This window comes from Canis aureus, chromosome 1 (genome assembly GCF_053574225.1).
Source record: "Canis aureus isolate CA01 chromosome 1, VMU_Caureus_v.1.0, whole genome shotgun sequence".
Taxonomy (NCBI): Eukaryota; Metazoa; Chordata; class Mammalia; order Carnivora; family Canidae; genus Canis; species Canis aureus.
Window position 1 is genome coordinate 68,545,216 of NC_135611.1, and position 18,978 is coordinate 68,564,193.

Below are 18,978 nucleotides of genomic sequence, written 5' to 3' on the forward strand. Positions count from 1 at the left end.
GGGTGGCTCAGTTGGTTGAGCATCTTGAGCATCGACTCTTGATATCAGCTCAGATCCCCATCTCAGAGTCCTGAGATGGAGCCCCATAGCAGCAGGCTCTGTGTCAGCAGGGAGTCTGTTTGTCCCTCTGCCCCTTCCCCTTCTGGTGTGCTCTCTCTCCCTCTTTCTCTCAAATAAATAAATAAAATATTTAAAAACTTTTTAAAAAAATCTACCTTGTTTGCATGGTGAAGGATACAGTAATAAACTTTTATAACATAGTATAGCCCCCTCTGATATGCTAAGTAATATTCTAAGTAATTTACATGTATCAGCTTACAACCCCAAAAAAGAGACAATATCCTCCTCATTTTATAGTTAAGGAATCTGAGACAGAGAAGGGTTAAATGACTTGGCCAAGGTCTCACAGCAGGTAGTGGCAGAGCTGGAATTGGAACCAGGTTAACAGGCACAAAAGCCCCCATTCTTCATCAGCCCATTTCACCGCTACCATGAACAGTGAGCGATTAGGTGCATAAAATTTACAACAAATGCCTAAGACGCAGTAGTCACATGTTAAATCGCATCTTAAATAATTCTCATTATTACTCAGATGTCACCAAGCATAAAGAAACTTTCTTCTGCCTGACTCAGGGTGAAAGAAAGCAAATGACTGGAATCTACAGAAAATCTTAATCAGTTTGGCCAAGAGTTTCTAAGGCTCCTGCTCTATCAGAATATGAACTAAAAGCTGAAAACAAGTAACTAAATCAACATGCTCATGAAAATGCAAAGAGGTAGGAAAAATACCCCAAGTCTAGCTTGTAGGACGCAAGAAGGAAAAGCAAAGGGCTGTTAGAATTCACAAGTAGGGTAATCAACTGCCGGAAAATTAAAAGAGACTCCGAGTAGTAATGGAGAATTCCAGGGGCCTTTCTGGTGTGGACGTGAGTAGCTGCAAGAAGCGGTCCCTCCACGTGGCCGCGGGCCGCCCCCCACGGCAACACAAAGAGGTTTGCCGGAGTCTGACCGAAATCTCTAACTACAAAGGTTTAGCCACTCAGGGATCCTCTTACATTTGTTCTAGAATCCAAACCTATCAAGTCACTTTTAGCCCTAGATCACTCAGATAATTGGGTGAGCCTTTATCAAAGCATTTCCAAAGTTCTGGGCACCAGGATATAGAAGCTGTCTGTCATGTGGCACTGCCGAAAACCGAAAGAAATGGTTGTTTAAATTACAGCAAGTCTCTCAGCTCATTCCCCTCCTCCATGACACTGTTCTCTATCAAGCTTAAGACCTTTCCCCGTGAAAACAACATGGGTTTGTCATTCAACAAATATTTATCGAGCCCCAATAGGCTCTGCGCAGCATTCACCAGCAGGCAATCATGCTACGGTCCCTTCTTGTACAAATTCGTTGCTTCCCTTCAGTCTCCTATGTTGGAAACCTGCTTGGGTCTAGGAGGAAATGAAAAAGTGGAGACAGCACTATCATTAAGCAATCTATGTGTGAGGGGTCCCCCTCTCTGTGGACAGTATGTGCCCCTTCTCAAGAGCTTTGGAGAGATGTCTCCTTAGTGGTGTACGAGCACTAACATGAACCCAATACCCCCTCTGTGCCAGGCACTGAATGTGGTACCATAAATAAATTGCCCAATTTCATCCTAATAATCCCAACCTAGAGACAAGAAGATAGAATCTCAAAGTGGATAAGCAACTCACCTAAAGTCAGATGCTAGGAAGAGCTTCTTTATTCATGGCGATAAACTAGTGTAGCACAAAATAACCAGGATCTCTGCAAGGATGTGATATGGTGAAAAGATGAATATGTGCAAACCAAGAATATCAGAGTGGATAATAACTACTCCAGACTTTACTGGTAATAACTCTCATGGGTATGCTGAGACTTCTTGTGAAATTCCAGATTCTAACAAATACCATGCCTCTCTCTGCAGAAGGCCGATGCTGTACGTGTGATTACATTCACAGGGTGTATGGGAGAAACATACTTTGACAGCAAACCTATAGGGTTGTGGAATTTCCGAGAAAAAGAAGGTGACTGCAAAGGATGTACTGTCAGGTGAGCTGAGATGAGGACTCCCCGAAGGTCTGGCCTGTGCGTTACAAAAACCTTTCTTTTTTTTTTTTTTTTTTTTTTGCGCAATATTCAATTATGTGGATGAGATGGAGCTGGTTGGACGGGGTTACGTCTGGAGGTGATTTACCATGAAGCTGATAAAAGGTCAGACCCTTTCGCCCATCTGTACAAGCACCTCTCCAGGAGGTGCCCTGGAGGCACTTTACACATTTTGGTAAAATCTGCAGGGAAAGGTATTTCTCCTCAACCAGGTGAGATTGCTCTCTCTCCCCACTCTCACTCTCCTTCATGTCCAGAACCAGGAGGTTTTTCATGTCTGTGACTCTGCTATCAACATAATTTCTTGTTTTCTTAAAGAGAGTTCTCCCTGAGTTGATTAAGTTTCATGTGTCACAGAGCCCGGACTCAATCCACCTGTTTGTAACAAAATATAGAACCCTAGTGCAGGTTTTATCTCTGACAGGATCTTCCAAATGACACATAGGGTACCGCATGTGTTTCAAGTGGAAACACATTGGACTTGAAGATTCTGCTTACGTGGAGAAGGGTAAGAAGGGACCGTGATAGACCAGGAGAAAGTGCCGTAATACACATCATCAATTACTCTATAGAGATTAGAGTGTGGGACTCTAGAAATAGCTAACAAGCAGACAGAGCATAGATAAAGAATCAATATGCTTCTAGAAACCTGAATAGAGGACATAAAACAATTAGCTAGAAGTGCAGGATTTCTCAGCATATGAAACTTGAGTTCAACTAATTAACTGAGCCTATTAAAACTATAAAAATTTAAATTAAATACATGGAAGCTTAATATACACACATAGCAACTCCAAATCATTAGGTGCTAAGTGATTCATATTTTTTATTTCCAAGTTAAGGAGCCACATGCACATTGCCAGGACCCAAATTCCCCATCAGTGTAGCAGAGTGCACTTGACTTCCGGTTGTCACCTCCAGCTCTTTATTCATTTCTGTCATCATGGACTTGTCAGTGCAGCATTGAGGACCATTTAAAAGACCAACCCCCAAAAAATTTAAATTAAAAAAATAAAATAAAATAGAAGACCAACCCATTCATAGTTTAGCATGGTTTGGTGAATAATCTTCAACGAAATCTAATATGGAATATTTTCTGTAAAATGTTCTCAATACAACAAGAACAAGGAGGTTCACATTAAAATTCTTCTACTCATGGATTAACACCAACTTTTCCCTCAATATCTATTTGGTAAATTTATAAAAAGGATTTTCAAAAGCCTGTCATCAACGAAACACCTCAAGATTTAAATATCCATGCAGCAGTGCCTATAATGTGTTAAGACTACAACAGGCTAATTATAAATCCTGCAAAGATCTTGCACGTAAGTATATAAAGTATTATACGAATTAATATGGTTACAATAGTGCATGTGGGTGTGTAGATACAAACACATACACACACATTTGTAGGATGCTTTTCTGGTGTTAGAGAGTCACACTCAGAACTTCCTGATACTGAGATGTATGCAGTCCAGTGCTGGCCATCAAGCAACTTACAGGCAGGAAGGGAGGAAAAGACAAACCCTAAAATAGTCAAAATGCGAGGGAGAATAAGAAATCCTTTTAAAGACACACTCGGAGTGTGCTCTGATTATTCACATAGGGTGAGAGCTGCTTCATGGTGGAGGGGACACTTGAGGGCGGCCTTGCTATGGGGTGAGACTCCAGAGGAGGAGCTGGCAGGTGGAAGGTGAAGCGCTTTCTAGTCTCAGGGACCTGTGAGAGCAAAGGTAGGAAGGCTGGAAAGCCAAAACGTCTTTAGGAAGGGACAAAAAAGTCTGCCCTGCTTCACACGTGTGAATTCGCTGAGGCAAAGGGGAGAACGACGTGGTTAAGGTGCGGAAGTCACATAGATCCCTACACGGTTCTTCTCAATACATAAAGGTCTTGCGCCACTAAGTAGAGGCAGCTGAGTGTAAAGTCCACCAGCATCGCTGAGTGAACCAAGCTCAAGGCCCCTGGATTCACAACGCAGCCTGCATGCGGTGCCTCTCCTCCCGCGAGCTTGCCCTGCATTGGGCCAAGCGTCCGAGTGCTCACTGCTCAGCTCTCCCACAGTCACTGTGCATTTTTGCCACATCTGTCACTCAGCACTATCACCCCTTCCTTAAGCTCCTTGCTACCAAGTTCCCTTCACCTATTCCTTTTAAGGTAAAAGTTCTATATTTACTGGGGGAAAAAAATCTTATTTAAATTCTATAGCATACCTTTTTGAATTATGCTAATATTTCAATCAAGATTGTTATTGTTTTTGTGAGTGCTCTGATTATAAAGTTGCATAAGTTTTGAGTGACCCGCACCCACCCTACTTTCCCATAAGCCATGGTAGGTATGCGGAGGAATAATTTTTACAGAACTCCTGGTGTTTCTGGGGTTGTGTTCTTTTCAAGAGAACACATATCACATTTTAACGTAAAGGCCAATCATTCCAGTGCTGGAGCAGAAATGATTATATGCGGGAGATGTAAAAGATGAGGTGGTGAGACATAGACCAAGGATGTGCTGTAGATCCTAGAATGTCCATTTTAGAAATGTGCATTTATTCAGAAGTCAGCAGAAAGGATATAATTGTTGTTATTCTTTAGAAAGAGTTACTGCCGAGGCTATCAGAAAAGAAGTGTATCTTATTTTTCTTAAATTTCTAAAAATCACATTAAAATTAAAATAGAAACACTGCTGAAGTTTAATGTATTCAGCTCAACACAGACGCAATGATGAAGTGTTAATGTACTAAGTAAACCCTAATATCCATCTAGTTCTGTAATGAACAAGTTACATGTGGACAAGTATGGCTATTCCAGATCACATAATGAATCCTGAAGAACTTGACCAGACATCAAGATTCAAAAGAGAAACAAAAAGCAAGTTAAGAAGCTTAGCAAATGTTAATTATTTTTAAAAAAATAGTTTCTTTTCCTGGTAAAGGTACTCAGGCATGAATGAGAACACTCTGGTATACTGTTAGATGTTGAAATATTATAGACTATCCCTGGAAGGATTCATTTTTCCCCAATCTCAAAGTCACCAGTTTAAAGTCGGACTTACCAGGGTTTGGCCGATGAGTTAAGGGAAGTAGGCTGATCTACATCTGTGTGTTTCACTGTTCTCAGCACAAAACCCTTCCCTGCAGATTTGCCTTTTGCTTGAATGGGAGAACCTTCTAAAGGGCTGGAGTAGGAACAGGCTTTAGAAATCATTCACTGAGCTAAACCCTTTCATCTCAAGGTGACACCCGAAGGGTTAGTTGACTTGCAGCAGGGCTTCAGTGAGATTTCACATCAGACTCCAGGATACCTGCCGTCTACTCTGCTATTTCTTTTATTCATGTTGAAAGAATTGATAGATTAAGAACATAAAAAACATCAGGTATAAATACCCCAGAGTTCTCATTAAAAAAGTGATATTTTTTTATTCCAATACTTATTTTGTGTAGTGAGACTTTTGTGTTTGTTTGTTTAAATTATAAGTAATATTGGGTCATGGGGTCACAAGTAACAAGATGTATTGGGTCAGAGCATCCAGGAAACTGTTAACAGGAATTCCCACAAGCCTTTCCGGGTTTGTCCATAATACTGTGACAGCATATAATGCAAATCCTAGTATTTGAGAACTTGAAAGGACTTCTTCTTGGTAGACTCTACACAACATTCTCTTATCTCTAAGGCGGTGATCCGGAAATTAATGGATTTGTCGTAATGATGAAGAAAGGCCAAGTCATAGCCAATTTATTCACTATCAGTTATACAGCTAATAGTCTGACTTAGTTCCTCAGACTTTCAGTTAGCACTTTGCAGGAACATTGAAAAGCATCTTTTAAGTTTACATTAGAAAAAAAATTATGACATCATCTGATCTTATTCCAAATTAGATATAACTTATAATTACAAAGATCTGACCATGCTAGACACAGAATAAGACTCTTCTCTTCTTTTTGTCTTCAGTTTTATCTCTCTCTGGTCCAGGGTCAGAGAAAAGGCCAACTTGTCTAAAACGTGGAACAGTTCTTCCTTCAAGAACTTGTTAATGTTTGTAGGCTGTTACTTTCCTCACTTAGCCAAGATTTCATGCAAATAATATTTTAGGCTCTTATTATTCTACAATGACATTACTGTACTATTTCTCCATATCTCCTTTCTACCCTCAAGTTAATACAACACTCCAATTTCAGCAATTTAAATATATGCTAATATGCAGATATTTAGAGTTTTAAAAAGCCTCCACAACTTGAGACTTACTCTGTAACAACATCATTAGATAAATTGATTGATAGATGATAGATAACCTCATTTGAAAAAGAAATGCTTTTAAATGTTATAATCTTGTAAACAAGATTTATCTTTGATATTTCTTAATTATTCAATCAACATTGATTGACCATATGGTCTCTGTGGAACAATTTTCTATACTAAAATCTCCTTCACTCTACATATACTATATTCTACTATGAGCCATGTACTGTGCTAGGTGCTGTGTTTGGGCCTGGCATAGAGCCTGGCCCGTAATCTCTGGTTGGTCTCACTGAGCTTGCAATCTACTTGAAGAACACAGATAACCACCGAAATAGATAGAGCCATCCTTTGACATCTTAATCTAATTTGTCCCAGAAAAATCTATTGGACAGCAAGCATTCACAGAGTAGGGCCCTTTTTTCTCCTTATGGCTTTTTTTCCTTATAGCTCTAAATTTGTATCTTTTGACCACCTTCACTCATTGCACCCAAGCCCCTCTCATTATGCTATCTATGTGAGACATGTAATAACACATTCTCATCTCAGTCCATCCAAACTCCCCCCCAAAAAAAACCCACCTGTTCACACCACTAAGACATACTTAATCTACCAAGTATTTTAGTAGAACATAAAGCATTTAAAATATCAGTAACTTAGTTATTGAACTCCAAATAAAGTCCAATTAAGGAGTGATTCCTACTTGGCACTAGAGATAGAGAGAAATGGAAGGATGAAAGATCTATTTGGGATGGTTCCTGTCCTATAATGGCTCACCATCTAGTCTCAGAAGATAATTTGCTGTACTGAATGCTGATGGACAAAACAGACATTGATTCCTGTGAAATGTCTCTCTTCAGTCCTCAGGTAGAAGATAGTGAAGGGACTATTCAGTTTGACGGAGAAGGGTACGCCCTGGTCAGCCGCCCCATTCGCTGGTACCCCAACATCTCAACGGTCATGTTCAAGTTCAGGACATTTTCTTCAAGTGCTCTCCTGATGTACCTTGCTACACGAGACCTGGTAAAGACATGCCCGCTGATCTTCCATGATTAAAAGTTTGTTTGCCTCTTTTCCATAGGATTCCAATACAATTATCAGTTATTGTTAGATTATCAATTATTATTCAAAAGATTCTGGGATGGCAGTGTGATAGCCAGAAGTAAATGATGCAGATAGTACTTGCATATTTTCATCGATAAATTCAATTACAGATGCAATTTTATTATTATTTATTATCAGTACACTCCCCATATAATCCCTTAAGAGAAGCATCCAGTAAAGATTCCTCCAGGATGGAATCATGTGGCAGCAAAACTAGTCCCTAGTCTTCTTCTAAAGACCTAAGTTGAAAGGTGGCTCTAAATGTCCTCATTGTTTTTTCCAGGTTAATATGTCTCAGTAAATTCTTCCAGGGAACTACCTTTTAGTTGGATTAATATCCTTTCAAAGGAATTTCCTTTATTCTCCTGTCCAAGGAGATGTCCTCGTAATTTGGTTGTGACTACTTGTACCATAACATCACACCCACAAACATTCGCAAAGTGGTAACACCAGTTCGATTTCCCAAGTGGATCTCACTTACACATCAACACACGCAGTGACTTAGCCATAGGCCCTGTTATAAACCCCCACTCACAAAAAAAGTAAATACTCCTATTTCTCTGTGTACTGAATCACTGGTGTATTTTTACTCTATTGATAGAAAGATTTCATGAGTGTAGAGCTGACTGATGGGCATGTAAAAGTCAGCTATGATCTGGGCTCAGGAATGGCTTCCGTGGTCAGCAATCAAAACCATAATGACGGGAAATGGAAATCCTTCACCCTGTCAAGAATTCAGAAGCAAGGTGAGTTTCTATCATAATAATGGACTGTGAGCCTTGATCATGCTATCCAGCACTCCTGTGTCCCTAATCATGTGGAGGACCGTCTGTAATTTTAGGTACTCACAAATTCTGTGAAAAATGCAGATAGTCATTTCTTTGGCTTAGATTATAGGTGACTTGGTTTACACATGACTGATTGAAGAGCCAAATGGTTCTCTGTCATTTTCTTTGGAAACTGAGAGCTTAATTTGAAAGCATAACACTGTCTTCCAACTTGTAAAAATTAAATCCTGTACCAGGTCTGAAAAGGTTGGGTGCTTTGTTTTTCTTTCCTTCTTGTTTTACCAAGATGTGGCCGTTAGTGTGACCCACCATGGAATTTGTGGGGGCAGAAGAGCACAGCAGCCAGGTCTTTGTTTTTTAAAAATGCCAACATGTATGTGTGCAGGTAAAGAATTGAAAAATAGGGATCCCTGGTGGCGCAGCGGTTTGGCGCCTGCCTTTGGCCCAGGGCGTGATCCTGGAGACCCGGGATCGAATCCCACGTCGGGCTCCCGGTGCATGGAGCCTGCTTCTCCCTCTGCCTCTCTCTCTCTCTCTCTCTCTCTCTCTCTCTCTGTGATGTGACTATCATAAATAAATAAAAATTAAAAAAAAAGAATTGAAAAATAATCATGTAACATTTTTATAGTCCAGGAGCTCTCGAAAAATATACTCACAACACTATTTCATTTGCCGAGATAAGCAGGTGTTTGTTCTGGTGTTAGCGAAAGGGAAACGTGGGCTCAAGCTTACCTGTGGTCTACAGGGAATATACATAAGATCTCATGACCACGGCAGAAATCCAAGTCTGTTGGGTCTTAGTGCTGCTACTGTCATTTCAGTGAAGTTCCCCTAGTTCTGTGCACGATAGGATTACCAGTATCTGCAAATGAAATTTGATACTTCCGTTTATAAAATTAAACCTAATTACTTTTGACCATGCCGGTGTGACAATTGATGAGAATTTCGGTTTAACTTTGCACCACCCTTCACTTCCTGCCTTGAACACATCTAGCAAGCACCCACTAAGCGCTGTGCCACATCTGAGTGAGGCCTGGGGCAGGTCCTTGCCTTAAAGGAACGTGCAGTCTAGTGGCGGAGATAGACAAGTAAATCAATCAACGGTGAGAGGATAGAAAGCTAGTGGCTGCATCAAGATAGGTACGGTAGGTTGGGAACCTCAGGAGAGAGATGCTGAAGTCACTCAGAGAGGTCAGCTCCCGGGGAAGGGCCTGAGGCATCAGCAGGAGGTGAGGACTTCACTAGATAGACAAGGAGGTGAAAGTTGTGTGAAAGCCGGGAAGCCTCAGAGAGCATCATACATCACACATCATCGTACGCCATTTTCCACTTGCTCCTCCTTGAACATGGAGGCCTGGAGAAACCCTTCGGTTTGAACCAACACTGGTTAGCGCTACGTGAGTCACAGTGCTGTGTTACACATCACCTTGTAAGGGAGGCACATGTGCATTTGTGTAGTACCTAAGAAAAACATTTAACCCTGTTTGACCCAACATTTCCCAAACTTCTACAATCACCAAAATCTTTCCATTCCTGCAAGGCTAAGAGTCTGCTGAATACACTTTGAGAAATGCTTTAGTTAATGTCCAGGAGCAAGAAATTTCCCATCCCTTTCTGCGTCCTTCTAGCTTCTAGCCTGATTAAGAATCAAGTTGACATAGGACTAGAAAAACAGGGCAAAATCAAATTTTGTACATGCAGGGAATAGACACACACACACACACACACACACACACACACACACGAGAATTCCAAAATCAGTCAGGCAAAATGAGGTATCCAGGTCATTTTGAACTCAGAAGAAGGGAGTAGTCTGGGACTTCAAAGGGAAGAATGCAATTTATAGGAAGATAAAAACAACAAAAAAGGTAAATGGTAAATAAGTTTGTGTCGAGTCACTCAGAAACAATGGACAAAGGGGACTTTGATCGCACAGGCCTTGCCAGGTTCCTCCCATGTGCCACCCCTGGTTCACCATATCATGATTGCACTCTTCCTGAGCAGGTCTTCTATCTAAATTCTTAGGCATTTGTGGGGGGAGGCTAAAGGGCTCTTCCTGAATCTACTGGCCTTTTTATTGCCCGTTTTTCCCCCCAAGTTTTTATTTAAACCTAACTAGTTAACAGGTAGTGCGTATTAGTTTCAGGGGTAGGACTCAGTGATTCATCACTTACCTACAAGACCTGGGGTTCGTTACAGCAAGTGCCCACCTTAATCCCCATCACCTATTTAACCCATCCATACCCCTACACACACCTCCCCTCCAGGAACCATCAGATTATTCTCTATAGTTAAGAATCTGTTTCTTAGTTTGCCTCTTTCCCTGCCCCTGCCCCCCACCCCATGTTCATTTTGTTTCTTGAATTCCAGGTATAAGTGAAATCATACGCTATTCATCTTTCTCTGACTCATTTCACTTAGCACAATCCTCTCTAGCTCCATCCACGTTGTTGCAAATGGTTTTGATTATTTTTTAATTCAAACTCATCTTGTCAGAGCAGCCCACCTGGGGGTAGCCTGCCCTTAGCCCCCAGTAACTGCAAGTAAATCCATTGCTAACATAGATGAATGTTGGCAAAAAATTATCCGATAAGGCTAGAGAGGTAACAGAGCCAGTTCATGAAAGGCCTTGTGAACAAAGCTAATGAGTTTCAACTTTATCCTGAAAGCTGTAGGGAACTACTAGGAGTTTTAGCCAAGGCTGTGACACCATCAGATTTATGCTTTAGTAAAGTTCCCTTAGATAACTTTGGAGGGTAGATTTATGACCATTTCAGGGGCTGCTGAAGACTGTAGTAAACCAAGTGAAGAGCGAGGAGAAGGAAATCATGAGAATGGAGAGGAAGGAGTAGAATTGAAAGATATTAAGCATTTTACAATCAAGGAGCTTTGTGATATATTCAATGTGAAGGATAAGTGTTTTAAAAAGGAGGGGTATCAAGAATAATTTCTTTTTTTTTCCTTAAATAACAACAACGTTTTAGTGCCTTTTACCAAGCTATTGGATATAAAAAGAGAATAGATTTTCTAGAGATGCTGAGCTTTATTTTGGACATATTGTATAAAAGGCACTCTTACTCTCTTTAGCAGCCTAGGGAAGTTGTGTAATTGGCAGGCAATCAGTTGTGTGTACCTGAGCTTCAGCGGAGCAGTAGGGGAGATGGACAGCTTGGAATCATTATTATGCCATTAATAGTTGTAGCTGAGCAGAGATGAGAAAAACCAAGCAGTCATCTCTTGAGTGAGATGATGCAAAGCCCTGGAGCAAACAGCAGTATTGAAGGGGGCATAGTAGAGGCAAAGCCCACAAAGGAGGCTGAAAAGAAATATTCGGAGAAAGGAGAAATGAGAAATTTTCAGAAGATCAAACTGAAGGCAGAGTGACCAGTTAGGTTCAAGAATAGTCCAGGCGGGAGATGAATGATGGCTTGAAATAAGAGTTACCATGGGCTTTGACGCTAGGGAAATGCAGAAGAAATCCACAGCGTGATAGCACCACACAGTTATCAGAACACCAGCAGTTAAAAAGACTGAGCATACCCAGGGCTGGCAAGGACGTGGAGCAAGTGGAATTCTTACACACCTGCCGATAAGGATGGAAAATGTACAGCCACACTGGAAAGCAGGCTCGCAGTTTCTTAACAGGTTAAATATGTGCCTATGATGCGAACCAGCCCTTCACTCCCACGCATTCACCCCAGACACCTGAAGCATATATCCATACAAAGACCTTGTACCAGAGTATCCACAGCACCTTTATGGGTGAAGCTCAAAAAAAAACAACAAAAAAAAAACCTAGAACATCTATTAACAGGTTGACAGATATGCAGATTGTTGTGTATGCTCACAATGGAATACTATGTAGCAATACAAAACAATGACTATTAATATGCACACAAAACGGATGAGTATCAAATATTCTTAGTAAAGAAGGCAGATGTAAAGGAATACGTTTATGTCAAGTATATAGAAAATACAAATGAACTGATAGAGCAGACGGAGGCAATGGAGAATGAGGTTGTGTAGGGAGGCACAAGGACGAAGGATATCGAAGACGCATAAGGAAACTTTTGGGGTGCTGGATATGTTTGGTTTTTTTGAATGCGGTGATGGTTTCATGGATGTACACATATGTAAAAAATCGTTAAATTGTATCCTTTCAACATAGGCGACTTAAACTATGTCAATTATAGTTTGGTAAAAAACGTTTTAAGAAGATAGGGTAGATATTAGTGTTGTTTAGGAGATAAAATTAGCAGGGCTGTTGACTGATGAGATGTGGAACGGTGAAAGGACAGTCAAGATGAGTCTCTAATTTAGGAGATTGGGTGGGGGGATCATGGTGCCACCAAATAAATAATGTGAATTTGGGTATAGAAAGATAACCATTTCAATCTGGAATATATTTTGTTTGAATTTTATCTGAGAAGATACCGATGATGGTGTCTCACCTATTGGATGTGGGTTTCCAGGCAACAATCAGGTCCAGGCATATATATTTCTGAGTTGTCAACATATAGTAAGTAGATATAAACTGGGAGGTTGCCTGGATAGCTAAAATCCAAGAAGTAGCCAAATGAAGACACATTAGGGAACATAACACTTCAGAAGTGCTCAAAGAGATAAGTCACAGAGGAGATTGAGGATGAGGTTGCTTTAAGGTACAAGACAGAGAAGCTGGCATTATGAAAGCCAAAAGAGGATATTTCCTAGAAGGAAGGGAATGTTCACAACCTCAAATACTGCATAGACATGGATTAAGATAAGGACCAAAAGCCCCCACTGGGTTTGGACACGGGGAGGTCCCTGTGAATTTGAGCAAGATGAGACTCCACAGAGTAGCAGGAGACGGATGCAAATAGGCCTTCCTTTCCGTGACCAGATTAGCTGTTTTGTGTGAGTTCAGTTAGAAGAACCACAGCCACCTCCAGAGATGTGCCATTCCCCTCAAGTGCACCGCTAGAGACACAAGGTGGAGAACAGTCATTTCGATTTTCACCGAACAAGAGAAGAAAGGAATCACCAAGTAACAATTCATTTACAAGAACTCAGCATTGATTATAAAAGACTTCCCAAGCCCCTACTCTTGGTCTAGCATTTAATAAGACCCTTATTTCCCTGCTTACCCATAAATGATGTCTGAACTCATCAACTCTGAAATTTTATGTGAATAGCTATTCTGGAAGGGAAAGAAATAGGGCAGGAAATAAAAGCAAGTGTTAGCATTTCCTAGCAGAACCCACTTCACTGCTATCACTCAGGAAGGGGAGAGGAAAGCCCTTCCTTTAACTCAGTAAAAATATGCCACCCTGTGTCTCGCCGCTGGAGTTAATGCTTGGGCCAGTGAGTTTCAATTCAATGTATTTCTGCTCTTTAATCAGTTTTTCTTAGAATGGTTTCTAAAAATGCATATATTCGCTCAGGGAAAAGGGAGAAAACTACCTCCAGTCTCTGGCTTGCCTGCAAGAGAGAAGCAACATCTCATTTTCACAGACACCATTAAAATCTGCACCGGATCGGTAGAAAGAGGCTATTTCCATGTTCCAGTCAACAGCTCCTTATGAAAACTTCTTTGCTGATCTGGATAAAAAGGAATATGAATGAAAAAGTCTTGAAAATGGTTTTATAATTTTTTTTTAATTTTAGCCACCGGTCCGGTCAATAAGATATGTGCATGTAAAATTAATGTCTGTATGAAATCTTGACTTGCTAAGTATTTTTAATAGGATGATTATTTAACAGGTGTTTCTTTTTTATTTTTACAAAGCTCTACTTTGAGGATTTGAGGTATTCATTGCTTTGGTATTTTATTTTGGTCATTTTTTAATAAGCTAATTATGTTTAAGAAACTTAGAAACTTAGAAAGTTTCTTTCTACCGATTATGGTGGAATTTTTTTGAGTTTGATATTTTTCTTTGTTTCTCAAAGAACACTATTCTAAAAGATGATGTGTTAAGGGAAAATAATAATGCTCCATGGTTAAATAAATTTGGGAAATACTTTTTTTGCTCTATGTCCCCCTGTGGAAACATTACATTGAATATTAGTATGTTGAAAGATCTGGGCAGTCATAAAATTAAAATACATGTTTAATTTTGCTTAACCCAATGTTTGTCATATTTATTTGAACCAGGAATGTCCAGGAAACTAGCATTCCAAAGAATAAACCTTTAGAAATACCTGTATAATCCACCAGTTCAAATAGCCATTTTCAGATCCTTGCTAATTCAGATCCGCTATCAGGCAAAGATTCAGAGGCCAAATCTCTCATGATAATAAACTGATGCCTCAATGTGCATCGAGGGTCCAAAATATGGAAAGCGGTTGAAGGCTGGGCCTAAACAAATATTAATGGTGAGAAGCACATAATTCAGAAAAAGCCCAGCCTGGCTCTTCAAAATGAAGGGGAGAAAATCAATGAGATAAGGGGTTCCTGTCGGCTTTCTGAACAAAACAGTTTAAACAGAGAAGAGCCTCTCCTTTCCTTTGTCTGGCTGTTATTTTTATGCCCTTTTTGTAGATAATCATTTGTTTTATCAGTGTCGCTGCTTCTGCAGTTGTTAAATAGACGTGTGTAGTACAGACTCTTGAGAAAGTCAATGTTAATTTGAGAATGAGAGTAAGTTTATATTGAAGTAACAGCAGTGATACGGATGTGGCTGGTCTTGCTCATCTAAGCCTTTTCTTTCCTTTACAGCCAACATATCAATCGTAGATATAAATACTAACCAGGAGGAGAATATAGCGACTTCATCTTCTGGAAACAACTTTGGCCTTGACTTGAAAGCAGATGACAAAATATATTTTGGTGGTCTGCCAACACTGAGGAACTTGAGGTAATTCAGTGTGTATTTAGAGCTAAGGATTAAGTTTTAATTAAATGGCCACTCTGCTCACTCGAGTTCTGAAGTTTAATTACAACAGGAATGTCACATAACCTTTAGTTGCAGAAAGGCTTAATTAAAAAAAAAAAATCATGTTACATGTTAGAACAACACCTGGATTTAGAAACCCAAGGATTAATTTGATATCTCTGTTGAAGGGATGGATGGAAATCACTATTGCCCTCATATTCACCTGATGAAAAGAATCATAAAAGTAATTAAAGGTAGACACTAGAGTTGCATGTGCATCTTGTAATTGCCTTTTTCTTGCATAGTAACTGGAGATAATGGCAGGCTGACACTGCTTAGTGTTCTAAAAATCAGTCAGTGTTCCAGGATACTGTGAGGATAACCTAGTTTATTGCTAAGCATTAGCGTGTTAATGGTATGTTGGAGCTTTTCCATATGCCTAATGCTAAAGCTATATTAGGAATTCTCGTGCCTGTGCCAACATTTTTTTTAGATTTCACATATGTTTTTTTAGATAGCAGGATGGGGAGATATAATTAGCTCATAGTTTAGTTCAAAAAATAAATGCCAGCAACCAAAAAAATCTCAGAAAATATTTCATATGGTATTTAATTAATGTACTGCTTGTTGTAAAACATCTCGTAAGAAATAAAAGTTATAAAGCACTTGATGCTCAATAAATGTTAATTGAATTTAACTAGAATGGAATGAATCGATTTGGTTAAACCATGAGAGTTTACTACAAATACAGACTACTGTGTTTTAGAGTTTCGTTGAGTTAGTTTTTAGTTGTTAGAAACGTCCTATCTCAGTTGTTTCTACTCTAAAAAGACACACCACGATTGGAGGTAATCTCAGAATAATTGAAAAGCATGGTAGTTAGTTGTTCTCCTATTTTCCAGATGAGTGGAGTGCACATACCTCATTTTAGGATAGCTAGCATAAAGACTGGGTTTTACTCTTCTCCATGTACCTAAACCCATAGACCAGGCAACTAACTTCCAGTCTTTCAAGGGTTTAAGTTAATATGTTTCATGGGGCACATAAACCAGCTCTGCATTCATCCACGTTATAATGGACTTGTGGCAGGAATGTAAACCTAAAGTATCTGGTCAGGAAAATCATTGCAGATCAAATGCATTTGAATAGTGATGTAGTGATGACTCAAAAATCTATTTATTCAGTCAACAACTGTCTGTTGAGCACCTACTCTGTGTCAGACACCATAGAAATACTAAGGATCCAACAGTTGCTTAAGTCTAGGATTTGTTTTGCAAGATCATTAAGTAAATTCCCTATAAGTTAGTTGAATATAGCCAAAGTAAGGCTATGGAGGCATGGCTTTATCTATTCTAGCGATGACTCTCTTTTAATGATCATAAAGTGATTTTTAGGAATTATCTGCAAAAGTATGTATGTTAACCAAGTTGAGACGGGTTTATGTATTAGTTTTCAGACTACATACCTAATGAGTCTGTATTGCTAAGATGCTTTTACTTGCACAGTACAGCATTTTACAATATTTCTATGGCACATATTCCAATATAATCTTTAGACACATATCTGTGACTAAGCAAGGAGCCGTGCATTCATAGTTGGCTGTTATTTTGCCCACAGACAGGATCTTAATATGATAAAGTTCAAGCGATGAGGTAAAGTATTTTTACATGTGTTAAATGCAAGCTCATTGAGAGGCAATATTTATCAGCTACTCATGAATACTATGGCATAGTAACGTTTGTGCATTTTCCCATTCATAAGATAGATTAAAATTAGTATTTTAAATTTAGACATCAAAATAAAAATGTCCCAAGAGAGCAGTGTGGAAAATGGTCATCTTTGGATTCTAATTTCACTGTGGCCAAGGGCATATGTCTGTTTTCTGTTCTGTGGGTTTTGCTACATTCCCTTCCTCCTAAGATCCCTGTGAGATACTTTTTAAGACTTAGGAATAAAGTTTATTGTTTTACTAAATGAAAATGCAATTATAAGTAAATTGTGTTTGTTTTTTTCTCTTCCCTTTGACCTAGTATGAAAGCAAGGTAAAATTTAAATTATGCATTATGCATGCCTTCTTCGAGTGCATGGGTTGGGTAAGTGTGGCTTCTTAGATAAAGCGGTGGTGCAGAAGCAGAGCAGCACCTACGCGGCTTTATTCATACATTTCATGAGCAAGTACTGCTGCATTCTGAGTTCTCATGCTGTCCCTTACTTACAAAGATGCTGCTGCTCACCCACCAGGAACTGGGCTGCGATTTCCCTTATTTCACCTGCCATGAGGACAGATTGGCTCTGCTTATTTTTCCAGCTGCCCACGCACAGTGGCCCCCGGTGCACATACACAGCAGCACACATGCCAAGGGCAGCCGGGCAGGCTCAGGGGCCCCTGTAGGTCTGGGGAACAGAGCAAAGCAGTCTGAAGGGTTGAACCCCAGACTCCGATCTCCGTAGCACCATGCTGTCCGCTGAACCATCGCCCTGTGCTCCCGAATGCTCACCACTGCCTTGCTGCTTTTTGCAAGCCTGCAGATACACAAGGGTGTACAGGGCCCTTGCGCCTCTTTGCAAAGCTGCTTATTATCATTGTGTTGATATAGAATTATCTGTGAAGCCAGATAAAAGACACCTCTGGAAATACTATATTTAAAAACAAGTGTTTGCCTTAATAGTGAAGAAGCTTGTGGACAGCTTCCCTCGCTTCCCAGGAGCGTTTTAATTGCCGTTTGCAGAAAGGCATCAGCATGAGAGCTATGAGCAGCAGGTCTCTGTACGCGGCTGATGATACCCCAGAGACGTGCTCAGCCTGGCACACTCTGGCCAGAGCCTGGTGCTTTGGTATCGCAGAGCCTAGCTAGGCCATCTTTCTGGAAAGGAGCTACTATGGCTGAACTTATCCAAGGCATTTTTAAAGCAAAGGCCAGACTTCTAATAGCAGAAAGTGGAATATATGGAAATGAAAGTATATACAAAAAGCAAAATCCAAGTTGTTTTGTCACAATGGAGTGATGAGCCGAGTCGTGCTGTTTGCTGAGACGGTTCAAAGGCAAAGGCTGGCTTTTGGTGGAAATGTATAGACCCCTGGAGTGACACTGTGTGGCTTCGTAATGTTGCCTTTGAGGCCAATAGAGGAAGCAGGGGCTTGTGGTTACCATCAGGAGTCTGATCACCATACGTGATTGCTTATCGCCCATGTTCTTCCTCGCGTTGAGCCTGCTACAGCATTGTGTTTTGAGATAGTTCACTGTATGTCCAGGAAACAGTGAAGTACAAGACTTCTAGAGGTGATTTACTTCATTGATAAGACCTCTGAAGAAATGGCGCTAAATCCGTCCCCCTCTAAAGTAAGATGAACACTCGGAAGGAAATCCACCTGTTCCCTTCACTTTATAAACAATATTATAAGCAAGATCCTCACCCTCCAGTTGGGTATGTCCTTCGTAATAACCAACTGACTGAAGAGAAGGAGAAGACATTGGGAATGAGGGGAAATGATCAAAGAAATGAAGTGGCTCCAGAGAGAGAGAGAGAGAAAGGAACAAATACTTAGCATGACATACATCACCTGATACACATACCAGGATCTGATTTCTGTTCCCACCTCTTTTTCCTCATTCCATGTGTTTTATTGAGGCAAAAAAATGGAATCCGGGCATCATAGAACCAGGAGGAGAGAATTAATCACTATCCTAATAGTATTTTGGTGTTGATTAGACAGGTATTACCGATGCTTATTAACACCAAAAAAAGTATTATGATTTTTTAACCTAATAGACCTGGACTGTTCCATATGGTAGCCATTAGGCACAGTGAATAGTTAATTTTTAATTACATAAAATGACAATGTTCAGCTTCTCATTGGCCTGAGCTTCATTTCAAGGGTCAGTA

At 40.1% G+C, this 18,978-nt stretch overlaps 1 protein-coding gene across 1 annotated transcript in view; it reads left to right on the forward strand.

The window, feature by feature from the left end:
• Positions 1–18,978, forward strand: part of LAMA2 (laminin subunit alpha 2) — a 597,066-nt gene that overhangs the window by 532,020 nt on the left and 46,068 nt on the right. The window contains 4 exon segments of the mRNA XM_077902686.1: positions 1,937–2,061; positions 7,208–7,370; positions 8,053–8,197; positions 14,937–15,075. Coding sequence (XP_077758812.1) covers positions 1,937–2,061; positions 7,208–7,370; positions 8,053–8,197; positions 14,937–15,075 — 572 coding nt within the window.